This window comes from Podarcis pityusensis (genome assembly GCF_964106645.2).
Source record: "Podarcis pityusensis genome assembly, chromosome: 12".
In the NCBI taxonomy this organism is placed as follows: Eukaryota; Metazoa; Chordata; class Lepidosauria; order Squamata; family Lacertidae; genus Podarcis; species Podarcis pityusensis.
In genome coordinates this window covers 28,560,528-28,573,385 of record NC_138037.1, presented here as the reverse complement: position 1 = coordinate 28,573,385, position 12,858 = coordinate 28,560,528, and the positions used below count along the sequence as shown (strand labels likewise).

Below are 12,858 nucleotides of genomic sequence, written 5' to 3'. Positions count from 1 at the left end.
TACAGTATTCAGCACAAAAAACAGCGACAAATTGTTGAGAAAGGACAGCTGGACATATAAAGGGCCCCATTACCTTCAGTAGCTTAAGGCCTCATCAAACCTAAATCCGGCCCTGCCCCCACCCCCTCGGCCTCGTTTCCCGTCCCTTGAAGCGCCCCCGCGCCGGGTGTTCTCCTGCTTCTTGGAAAAACCGGCACATCCCGCCTCCTCCCTCAGGAATCGGGCCGAGCTGTTTATCGCCCGAGGCCCGCCCGAAGTCAAAGCGCCCACAGTACGGATACAGCCTTCCCATTGGCCCTTTCTGGTAAAACGACCCGCCAATGACGAGCGGGTCTGGCCGCGCTCCATTCTCTCTTCTCCCCCCGCCCTCCCAACTCCAACGGCTCAGTCTCGCGCCGGTCATTTGACGGTTTCTCCAACGGCAGGAGGGGGGCGGGGGGGAGAGAACTAAGGCTCGGGACTTGGACGAGGGAGGATGACACCGTGTCCTTCCATCCCCCAACCGCGTAAACAAGGGCAAGTGGGTCGAGAGAGAGAAAGACACACCCACTTTCCCTGTGCCACCTCCTCCGCCACGCCCCTCTCCCTTTCCTCCCACAGCAGCCGAGCCTTCTAAGCGGCGAAGGGCTAAAGGTCGCCACACACGCACGCGAGATACCTGGAAAGGGGGGAGGTGGCTGTGGGAAGAGCCAGCTCGGGGCAGTTAGCCTCCGGAGAGGGGGCGTGGCTTGGCGCTCGCGCTCCGGACACGCCCCCCGGAGGGAGGGGTCGAAGTGGTAAATAAGGGGCCGCACGTGCAGGGCGCGAGGCGAAAGGGTTCGAGCGGAGGAACCGCGCAGAAACACATACACTCCAGCCGTTGCTCACGGTCATCGGTTCGCTGCTGCTGGCGCCGCGGAGCCATGAAGGCCGCTCGCATCGCGATTCGCAGCGCGGCCCCCTTGGCGGGCGGGGAGCGGGCGCATCGAGAGGTGGAGCATTTTGCCCGCTACTCTCCGTCGCCGCTGTCCATCAAGCAGTTCCTGGATTTCGGTGAGGGCAGTTGCGGTGCGATCGACGCGTGTGGGAGAGTGGGGGCGGCACGGGGTGGCCGCTGTGGGGCAATGCCAGAGCAAAAGGGTGTGGGGGGGGGGTTGAGGTGGTCGCTGGTGATGAGAGATGGCCTTTTGGGACACCGCCTAGTAGGGTCCTGCTTGAGATGACTGTGTGTGTGTGTGTATAAGAGGTGCAGTTTAGTGTGGAGAGGCCATAAGGCTTAATGGTCTTATGGACCCCCTCCCCCATAGATCAGCTTGGTACCCCCCAGATGCTGTTGGACTGCCAGCCCCAGACAACACAGCCAGACAACATCTGGAGGGGCGCCAGGTTGGCAAAAGCTGCTACAGATAGCAAAGTCTATGACTGCACTCACTTCAAGTTGTGGGAAGTCAGTCCTGTTGCATTAGGGGGCTCATTCTGTTAAGTGGGGGGTACCCCTGGTCCTCTGTCCTTGTATTCATGGGTTGGGCTTCCAAAGCAGTGTAAGCTGAGGCCAGGGGCGAAAGGAGGGTGAAAACGATTTTGCTTTGGGGTGTGTGTGTCTGGATAATGCTCCCAAGAGGGATGGGGTGGGTGTGGAATGTTATCTCCATCTTTTCTTACTGGCTTGCATTCAAGCAAATTGCAGTGGAGTAGCTATGTGCATCTATCACAGCAAAACCAAAAGCAAACAAGTCTAGGTTACCTTAAAGTGCTTAATCAAGTTCTTTGTTACATCAGCTTCTGTGGACTGGAGTCTGGTTCATCAAGTGAATTCATCTGATGCAATCCACACATTTGATGCTATGGGATCTAGTCCAAAGGAGTTTATGCCACGATCTCTTAGGCTGCAACCTTATGTACACTTCTCTGGGAGTGAGCACTATTGACAGGGCCAGCCCAAGACATTTTAGGACCTGAGCCAAACCACAAAATGGTGACCTCTCTCTTCACCAGGGAGGAAGGGGTGAGTGAAGATCTGTATCAGGTGCAAGGGGAGAATAAAGATCTACATTGAGATCTGTTGTCCCTCTGGATTATGCTGCCCAAGGTGGTTTCCTCACCTTGGTGGGCCAGCCCTGACTATTAACCTTGTTTCTGAGTAAACTTGCACTACAAATCTTTAAGGATCCCCAAAACTCCCTTTGGTTTATTCATCTTTTGCCCTTGTACTCCAGCTGAAGTTTTCATTTGTTGTTAGCATATCTCAGGACTGCACAGAGCTCCATGGAACTGTCCACCTGTTGAGCATATAGATTTTTTTCATATTTTTTTTCTCTGTGGTTTTGGTATGCAACAATTTTGTTATGCAACAATTTTGGTTCTATTAGAAAGCAAACGTGCAGGGAGAGTTTTGCAGGAAATTACTCTAGTTTACAGGAATTCTCAATTCTCAAGTTAAAAAAATAACATTGTATGCTCTTTCCCTTCATATGGTACTTATTAAATCTATTATGCAATCAAATGTGAAGCATTTGGAATTAGTTCACCTAAGTAAACATTTGTCTACATGTCTGTGTTTCTAAACTATATTTTTCTTAGTCACTGAAATTGGTTCTATACTTTTTAATGTTAGCTTTTAAAATCTATAAAGAAGCAGTTTTACCTTTTTTAAAAAATGGCAGCTTTTCAAGGGTGCTTTCTCGGAATCTTCATAGTTGTTTACTCTATTCTCGTTGGCTCAAGTTGCTTCACATGTTCTATTACAAATGCTAGGAAAAAAATGGTAATAACTTCAAGTCACAAAGTATGAAAATAGGATTTTGTCCTCTAGTTCTGATTAATTGGATAAGTAATTTTCAGCATTGCTCAGTTTATTACTTTTAGCCTGGCCACCCATAGTAGGCTTTGTTAGTTTATTATTGCTGACACTGTATTCAGTCATTCTTCAGCCATCAGTGTCTGTTGTGTGATAGAAAAAGCTGTTTTTCATTTAGTAGATACAGTTTAAAACTGTACAACTTATAAGCAGAAAAAAATATTAATCACTCAGCTGCTAGATATATAAATACACATGCCAGTGTGTTAGGTGTGGTCTGCTACTTGCAGCTAAAAGGAATTATTTAAAGCAGTAGTAATTTTGCCAAAGCTTTCTATACATGCTTGTGGTTTCACCAGATCTGTTGTGGCTGGTTAGCAATGATTGGCTTTTGTTCGTCTCTATTTTCTGTGAGGGCCCACAATTTTTACTTGTAGAAAAGCCAAAGGCATTTTAAAATTACATACTCTTAATGTTAAGTAGTACTGTACTTGTTGAACTTAAAATAGAGTAAAGCATTGTGAAATTTATATGCATTTGTGGGGGTTTGTTAATATCTCAAGAGACAGATAGTGTTCATCATTCTTCTGAACACTTGGTGAACACAGCTGGGATGTGGCCTAGTCCACTTTTCCCAAGTATGGTCCTGTGCACGTTTACTCAGAACTAAGTCCTACCAAGTTCAGTGCAATTTACTGTCAAGGAAGTGCACATATGATTGCAGCTTAGACCTTTTTCTTAATCCTTACCAAGAAATTGTAACTACATATAATATGGCTTAAATCAATAATAGTTTATAGCTGATTTTATCTGTGGTAAGTCATATCATAGCTCTGTTCCCTAAGAGCACATTGGTATTGGGGAAATGTGTGACAAGCAGAAGACACCTGATGATTTTCAGAGATTACTTTGTATTTACTGCTGCCATTGTGCAAAACATCCTTTAGTTCTAATAACTAGCAGTCGCTACACGATCTTGCACTGGTAGCTGAGCTACTTGATTGTATAACATAAAGTTGACATATGATATCTTGAAGCTATTCCTTATGGTGCTTATATGGAAAACAACTTAAACGAGCTGGTTTTTGTTTTTCAGGGTCAACTAATGCATGCGAGAAAACATCTTTTTCTTTTCTTCGGCATGAACTTCCTGTGAGGCTAGCAAATATCCTAAAAGAAATCGACTTCCTCCCTAGCCGACTGTTAAGCACTCCTTCAGTACAGTTGGTAAAAAGTTGGTAAGTAGCAAAACGTACGTAACACATTTTACTACGTTCAACTTAATCCTGCTTTTGTATTTTAAATTTCAGAAAGCTTCATATTTACTTTGCAACAGTAACAAGAACCTTTACAGTGGTACCTTGAGTTACAAACACTTTAGGTTACAAACTCCGCTAACCTGGAAGAGTTACCTCGAGTTGAGAACTGTGCCCCAGAATGAGAATGGAAATCGTGTTCCAGCGGCAGCAAGAGTCCCCATTAGCGGAAGCACGCCTCTAGTTAGGAACAATTTCAGGTTAAGAACGGACCTCCGGAACGAATTAAGTTCGTCACTAGAGGTACCACTGCATTTGAAGCTTGACAGGTTGCTAGTAAAATGCAGGTCATTATATCAAGGCCATAGCATAGAAAAGCACGTGCTGGACGCACAACTATGGCATCCTCTGTAGTCATTTTATAGCTGCCGTGGCTGCTTGTTAAATGTGAACTAAGATGCTGTGAAACCTCACATAATTGTCTTCTGCCCATGTAGTGTTATCATAATGATGACATTCTGCACAATCAAGATAAAGGAACTGCGTTTTAACAGCTGCTGTGTTTGTGCACAGATTTGGTGGCATTGTTTGCGTCCTTGGTGTGTGCAATGCTGTATACCAACTGATACCACACACATTTTAAAAAAACATATAATAGTGAGCTGGAGATAGCTTAGGAGGCATGCATACAAACATTGAGGCAGGCACATAGGAATTTAAAATATATTTTTCTACTCCTAAACTTAACTGAAGTCCTAGTGGTCTGTTTGCTCATAGTTTGCCTTCTACTTGAGGTCACCGAGTTACTGAATTGCTAAAGCAATCTTATCTCTCCAGTCAACTTTCCCTGGCCTGTATGAATAATTCATGGTTTACTTTGTATATTAACAGGTATGTTGAAAGCCTAATGGAGCTAGTGGAGTTCCGTGACAAAAAATCAGATGACCACAAAGTTCTATCAAAGTAAGTTCTTATGAGTTGTGTTGCTAGTAGCTTTACTTGCTTCACAGTAACAGCTGACTTGATGGGTTGCTCAACTAACTAAGCATGAACATTATTCAGTTCAGAATACAGAGACTACTGATCATATGATAATGATCAAAAGCTTTTAACAGTATAGCTGACACCTGATACTGCAAAAAATGGCACATTGAAATAAAATTATAAACTGTCACGATAACATTAAGATGCTTCAATTATCTTGACAGAATGAATGGTGAAAAAAATAACTTATTTCAGTTTTGCTTTGCTGCCTTCGTCAGATAGGCCAAGTCTAAAGTTATCCCCCCCCTTCCCAGTTTCATAGATGCCATTGTCAAAGTCCGAAATCGGCACCATGATGTAGTGCCCACAATGGCACAAGGGGTTCTAGAATACAGAGATTCTTCCAAGATGGACCCATTCATCAATCAAAACATCCAGTACTTCTTGGATCGCTTTTACATGAACCGGATATCTATTCGAATGTTAATAAACCAGCACAGTAAGTTGTTTTTCCATCCCTTTGACAAGTTGATTTTAATGTTTTTGTCAAACATTCTTAGAAATATTTGATGAACTGTGGATTTTATTAATCATTTATCTTTGCTGGTTGTAAAAAGAAAAATGACAAGTGTAAATGATATAAATTATTATGAGAGGGAGAACAAGGGTCAAAAGCAGAAAGTAGTTAGTTAATAAACAGTATAGCCAAAAAGCAATGAAATGTGTGTACATAACAACTCCAGTACTAAAACCTGGTAAAGTAGTACACACAAAGGGAAATGCATTGTGATACAGATGCCTCCAGACTAGAAAAATGTAAATGCCAAAGCACTTCACTGTAGTAGATAGAATAGCAGATAAAACCTAGTTCAGCAATGAAGCTCACTAGATGGCCTTCAGCAAATCACTGACCCTTGGCCCATCATCCCTTACAGAGCAGTTATAAATATAAAGTTGGATAGTCCCTTCTATGTCACCATGAGCTCTTGTGGGAAGGAGAGATAAGACAGGGCTGCCATACGTCCGGTTTGTCCCCGACATTACAGGGTTTTAAAAGGTGGAATTGAAGTTCGGGAGGAATTTCCAAAAGGTGGCACTTTGTCCTTTTTATCATTGCTAAAAATCATCCTTTAGATATTTGTAATGAATTGTGTTGAGCAACCTGGAAAAAAATTGACCATTTTGTCTTTTAATTCAACAGCGCTTATTTTTGATAACAATAACAATGTGGGTAATCCAAAGCACATTGGATGCATTGACCCTTGCTGTGACGTTGTGGATTTGGTGCATGGTACGTATATGAAATTGTCAGCATCCCCTGGTGGCTTCAGCTATGTGTAGAGAATATGTCCTTTTCTTAGGTGCATTACCAGTTTTAGAAAGTGAAAGAATTGTCAGTCTTTCATGAGTATCCTGGCTTCACATCTAAGTGCAGAATATTTTGGGGAAGGACTGTAGCATTTCCCTTGCGTGCAGAAGGCCCCATGTGCCTTCTCATATGTCTTCAGGTGGGGCTGGGAAAAGATTCTTCCTAAAACCCTGGAGAGCCTCTGCCAGTCAAGAGTCAACTGTGCTTAGGAAGGTGGAAGAGTCGATTGCACTATGGTATAAGACGACTCCATATGTTCATGTGTATACCTACCTGCATATTCTGACCGTCATGAGACAGGGATCCTGGCAAGTTGCACACTTTTACATTCAGTAGTGAGTGAATGAAGGGTGGAATGCCTGTTTTTAACGGGTCATCAGAATTTTCTCATGCAGTCAGGTGGCATTGCATTTCTGTTGGGTACAGTCCTATTCAGCCTGCTGCATGCAAGATCTGTTGATTTCCACGTGACAGACATGTGCAGTTAGAAGTCTTGGGTAATATTTAACTGATATTTCAGTGGCATTCTGTGCCTTAATGCTTACAGTTATAATTCAGCTTTCTGTATACAGAAGCCTTATTTCAATGCTAGAGAGCACAGCCTGGAGTAGTCTAGTATCTAGGATATGCCTAATGATGCATAAGAGTTTGTGTTAAATCATGCTTCATTTTTTCTTATTAAAATGAATTCCAGATGCTTTCCAGAGTGCCCAGATGCTTTGTGACCAATACTATTTCGCTTCTCCAGACTTAAAGCTTACTCAAGTGAATGGTGAGTGCATTTTCCTCTTCTCCACCGTATCAGGGTAGCTCTTTGGTTTCTCCTCTTTAGAAGCTTTTTGCTCTTACTGCTGACCCACTTGTCTAGAATTGGAGGCTTACCATTTTCCCCCCTTGAGAAAGTGCTAAATTTGCACGGTTGCATTCATTCATATGATGCAATATGCCAGACCTGAATGAGCACATGGACATGTAATTCTGATAGGGTTGGTATCCGCATTTCCTTAAAAGAAATCAAAAGAAGAAATTAGCTTAGCTGCAAATCCACCATTATAATAGTTCAAGAATGTTTTTGCTCATGAAGGATGGATTGCAGGAAGTTTGTACTTCTTCAATACAATACAAACTTCTGCAAAACAAGAACATTCATAACTACAGTACTATAGAATAATAAAGGATAACAAATTTCAGGATGCAGTATTAAATGCACAGATCTTAATTAAAAGCATTTATTGTGGACACACAATAACAATTGTTTGAAATTGAATAGCAGCTGTGTGCTGATTACTGTTTGTGCATCTTCCTGCAGGAAAGGCAGCTGGACAGCCTATCCACATAGTATATGTACCATCCCACCTCTTTCACATGCTGTTTGAACTTTTCAAGGTTTGTGTTTGCAATTATGAAACATTCATTTTTCGCCTCCATATTTATGTGTGCGTTAGCAGCAGCATTTGTTCAGCACTGTTTTTACTATTTTGCTTGATGCCTTGGACTCCTTTGGAAGGAAGAAGTGGAATAGAAATCTAATGATACTTTAGTATATTGACTGGAATTAAAAATGGCAAAAATTAGAGCAACTCAGATTGAATTAAGTCCTCCTGATTCTTCGTTTCCCCTAGAATGCAATGAGAGCAACAGTTGAACACCAGGAAAACAAACCTTCTCTTGATCCAGTTGAGGTGACCGTTGTACTTGGAAAGGAAGACCTGTCAATTAAGGTATCTTACAAGGCTTTTTTCCCAATACAATAGGTGCAACATATAATATAAACTTGCAAATGGGGCACTTCCAGACAACCTGTTTATTGAGCATTTTTCCTGATTTGTTTTTGAGGAGGTTAAATGATGTTGTATCACCAGCATTATCTCACTCTTCCCATGCATTTCCCTAGCACTTTCTGTATTGCCAGTATGTGACTGAATCCCACCCCAAAATAGTGACCGTCTGGAAGCATCCAGAGTCTCATAGGTTTAAAAAGATTTGGTGTGGAATAGATGGGTAGTGAATTGCAGCAAAATTACAACAAGCTGTCGCTAGCCAAATACTGTTTTGGACAGTATTGATTTTTAAGGAAAAGATAAGCAAATTTGATACAGGATGATCCTTAAAGCAGAAATGATTTAGTGGCTTTAGTGATACTTTAACAAGGATTAGAAACATGCATTTAATACCTTTTGTGTGTGTTCTCAACTAGATATCTGATAGAGGGGGTGGTGTTCCAGTGAGAAAAATAGAAAGCCTCTTCAGCTACACATATTCTACAGCACCAAAACCTGTGATGGAAAAGAATTCTACTCCTCTGGTAAGAGATGAAGCTATAAGAATTAAGCTGTAAGATGAGAGCTGAGTCTTTGTAGCGGCCCTTGTTCTTGTCAAGGACTTGGATTCTGAGTTGATTGACAAAAACAATGCTTCCAGGTGTACATGTAAGCACGCCTGATATCTGTAGTGACTCAACCATGCTGATCACTTCCAATTCATAGAAACAGCCTTGTTCTGGTTGCACAAATTCAGACTCTGGATGGGGGTGCACATCAGGGTTTCTGTATTGGGAGGAGAGGAGTATTGTCTTAGCCACCTCCTGTAGTTTGGTGTGTACAATTTATACGCAGGTTTACTTCTCCCAGACCTGATAGTGACCCAATACTTGGCATGTATTTCCACCTCTTCCCCTTTCTGTTCAGCATTACTAATTATGTAGACAAGCAACCACTGAGGAGCCTCCAAAACTAGGTCAGTAGTGTTGCATTATTTTAGATTGCCTTTGTTTATAATGCAAACTACGACTGCATTATACAGGAGAGAACTTGCTTTCCTCATATTTCTCCTGTGAAGAATCATTGTAGAGCACATCATTTTTCGTTGGGACTCCATACCAATAGGATCTGCACAGTGTGACACTTGTACAGTACTTAGCCTAGGAAAGAAGGACCCCATCGTTCCAATTAACAAAATGCCTCATTTCTTTCTAGGCTGGTTTTGGTTATGGCTTACCCATTTCTCGCCTGTATGCTAAATACTTCCATGGGGACCTCAATCTGTGTTCCATCTCTGGTTATGGAACAGATGCTCTCATCTACTTAAAGGTATGTTCTGCCCGTCCCCAATCCCAGTAATTTTGTAGTGCTGCAACTGTGCCTATCACCAGCTTATTTGAATCAGGTTTGTTTTTAATTTATTAGTAACTTGAGGTTTATTACTTTAAAGACAGTACTTTGTATCAATTGTACATTAGTCATCAGCGAGTCTTTGCAGAATATGCTCTTCAAAAGACTGCTGTTGCCTTTGTCTAAGTAGGTCATTGTAACTTATTATTTGGATTACAAGCCATCTTGGCTATTTTATAGAAATATGGAAGTATTACAATGTGATAAATTTAAAAATAATTGAAAGTATGTGCCAAAATGAGAGTTCTTAATAAATGTAGATTGGCCACCTTCACATTAAAAATAATCTGACTTTGCTTTTCCCACAAATACTGAGTTTAATCTCTCTCACTACTTGTCATTCCTGTATTATCAGTTAGTGTTCTATCTTTAAGATTGTTATAAGTGTGGTCCATCATAAACTTCAGTCTCAAAAGATTGGCAGAACAATCAAGTCTCAAACTTTGAATCAAACTTGTTCCAGGCTGTATGTTTGCTCATAACTAGGCTCAGTAAAAAAATCAGTTTACTACATTGATAGTAATGGTGTAATCTAACTATATTTGGTCTTGCTTTCCAGGCCCTTTCCACAGACTCTGTAGAGAAACTTCCTGTTTTCAACAAGTCTGTTTCGAAGCATTACCAAACCACTATAGAAGCAGATGATTGGTGTGTTCCAAGTAAAGAACCAAAGAATGTGTCAAGGCAGACTGCAGCTGCATGAAATCTGCAGTTCTCCAGAACACTGAAAGTGGATCAAACCAATGTTTCAGATAGGACTAATGAAACGAATAACTAGAAGTCATTTCTCTTCTATACCAGGATTTAGCAAGAGAAGAAATTATATGGAACACATGATTACAGCATAGACTGCATGTACTGTATTTGTACTACAGCATGTCTAATGATGGATATGTTAGGAGAATCAAAATGCATAGAAAGATGTGCACATCATTTCTTTTTAGCTTTTTGAAATTTAAATTAGCACTCCCAAGTACTAATGTTTTCAGACTTCTGAGGTGGGACTTGATAATATTCAAAAAACGTTATGTTGTGGTTGAACTCCAGTACACATCAATTTTCCCCTAATCCAGTCAGTAGGTATTTCATCCTGTTACAAAATTATGACTTTAAGTATATTTGACATGCTCAGCCGACAAAGTCTAGTTGAAAGAGCACCGACAACAGGCTACCTTGACTGCAGTTGTTTGGCTTGATCAAGAGTGCAATGCTGAAAGTTGCATATTTCTAAACTTGCTCCAAATGGTGAACATTACTTGAATTTTTAAATGTAAAATAGCTGTATTTATGTATAGCGTTTTCATTGCTTTTCTAATGCTGAGATTTTGCTCTTCTTGGAGAAGAATGTTAAAGTGATGTCAAGGAAGTGACGGTTAGATATTGTGAAGATAAAAGTTTATTAGCTGTATCTTGGTGTATGGCTCACAGCTCAGTACAGTGAGGGAGCAGCAGTACAAATAGGGTATTTTAAAGATACTTAAATTGCCAGTCATTGAGCAGGATATGAAGCTGTTTGTGAGAGGGGAGATGGGTTCTCTAAATGGTACTGTTACTATGTATGTGTGTGCACACCCAACTATGTTTTCAGGGTGTAAATTTGAATCATGTATGTTAATTTGGGGGCCACCTGCCACAGCTCAATTTGAAAAAAAATGTGACTTTCAATGCTGTCAATGTTAAGATTACTCTTGAGACATTTGCAGGGATGTGATGATAAAACAGGTTGTGGAAGATACTGTGCCTGTATCGAAAATGCATAAGGAACAGCTGTGAGAAATACTATTTCTTTGTGTAACTGCAAAGAACGAGGGTGGCAGAGTGTCTCTTTTTGTGAAGAGATCATTGGGAGAATATTCCATTCCAAATTGTGCTGCTAAAAGGCAGAGAATTTGATCAGGGCCCAGCTAGTGACAATCCAGGTCAGTCTTCTTTTTTCTTTTTAAAAAAAGCAATAATGTGCTAAAGAGCGAAAACTACTTTATGTTTAAAATGATTGCTATCTGTGGAGATTTAGTGTCTGCTCAGTTGTGGACAGCAATGAAGCTCCCACATTTGCTGATGTCCATTTTTGCTGTGGACATTGGGTTCAGTTGAATTGGTAATCCCAGCCATGTGAGGCTATTATGTGCAGTTGGTACCCTGTACCAACAAAAGGCTTAACAGCTAACATTGCTGGAGTATTGGATGTTTTTGTTCCTTCCTGTTGTCATTGTAGTTCAGTTTTGGGAAATGCTGAAGATTTTTGTTCTGCTGCAGTGCCTATTTGTATATGCTTGATTATGAGGAAACAAGTGTGTAGGTGACATGCTAATTGCTATTGCATACTTGAGATGAAGAACTAAGGGGTGAGGTCTTAATGCTGTGCATTAAGTTAGTGTTATGGTGTTATCACAGTGGCAGCATTAAATAACAAGATGAATGTCATTCATATATAATCCGCATATGTTCACCCATAATGTTTGGATAACTGATAGAATTTGTGCCTTTCATACAGTGCATACAATCTGCTAAAGATGAGTTGTTTTACTGTTTTAATAACCTATACTGTCAGTCTATGCAGTGTTTCTGAAAAGAACCAAAGGTGCCATCTTTCTGTCACAGACCATATTATCACGCTAAATGGATACTAGAATTCCTTTTGCTGAATTATATGGCTGCAGTAAAGGCAAGCCTAAGTATGCCATTGACTTTGAGCAACATAAGCTTTTGGTGCTGTTTTATGCTCAGTACAAAGTGAAAAATGCAGTGTAAAAAAACCCAAATTTTTTAAGACTGAATTATTTCTTCCACAGTGTGCCTTCGAGTTCAGGTGTACTCGAGATGTATTAAAAGATTTTTAATAAAATTGTGGTGGTTTTTTTAAAAATACTGCTTGACTCTTTTCTTCTCCACCCTCCTCTTAAATCATGCAAGCAATGGATTGCCTGTTACATGGTTGATTTCTAAGTCTGCATTTTATTTTTTTTAGTCCATTTTTAAAAATTACATGTCCTTGTTATTGGGGGGTCGGACATTGTTGCTTCCATTTTTGGTCCAACTGTTTATTTCTAGTTGTTTCTCGGTTATTACTGCTATTGTATAGCTTGTAAACAGTAACATTGTCACTTCTCTCAAACAGTGAACTCTAGTAGCTGAGCGCTTAGCAGTCTGGAAGCAAAACTAAGGCAGTGGTTTCTATCTACATGGTTGGGCAGTTCCTCAAATACGCAGGTGTATAGTTTTTGTAAATGAAAAGAAAAAAAGCACCCCAAAAGACCTTGAATTTTTTTTTTTAAGGCTTCTGGATATAATGGAATGTTGGGG

General features: G+C 40.8%; 2 protein-coding genes across 2 annotated transcripts in view; one reads left to right on the top strand and one right to left on the bottom strand.

The window, feature by feature from the left end:
* DYNC1I1 (dynein cytoplasmic 1 intermediate chain 1) overlaps positions 1-681 on the bottom strand; it is a 253,297-nt gene extending 252,616 nt beyond the window's left edge. Inside the window, exon 1 of the mRNA XM_080974760.1 lies at positions 659-681. The gene's annotated coding sequence lies outside the window, so the exon portion shown is untranslated. The remainder of the gene's footprint in view (positions 1-658) is intronic.
* Positions 682-724: 43 nt separating this feature from the next.
* On the top strand, positions 725-12,421 carry PDK4 (pyruvate dehydrogenase kinase 4). Its single transcript, XM_080974968.1, has 11 exons — positions 725-1,032; positions 3,873-4,014; positions 4,924-4,995; positions 5,331-5,515; positions 6,218-6,307; positions 7,080-7,157; positions 7,695-7,771; positions 8,008-8,106; positions 8,583-8,690; positions 9,361-9,474; positions 10,115-12,421. Exons 1-11 carry the CDS (start codon positions 903-905, stop codon positions 10,256-10,258), a joined length of 1,239 nt encoding a protein of 412 aa, XP_080831094.1. The 5' UTR covers positions 725-902; the 3' UTR covers positions 10,259-12,421.
* The last annotated feature ends 437 nt before the right edge of the window (positions 12,422-12,858 follow it).

Bases quoted from the DNA above. Each gene is read 5' to 3' on its own strand.
- PDK4 (XM_080974968.1), top strand. From the start codon at position 903: ATGAAGGCCGCTCGCATCGCGATTCGCAGCGCGGCCCCCTTGGCGGGC. The intron at 1,033-3,872 runs GTGAGGGCAGTT...TTTGTTTTTCAG, and splicing joins CAAGCAGTTCCTGGATTTCG to GGTCAACTAATGCATGCGAG. The intron at 4,015-4,923 runs GTAAGTAGCAAA...GTATATTAACAG, and splicing joins GTACAGTTGGTAAAAAGTTG to GTATGTTGAAAGCCTAATGG.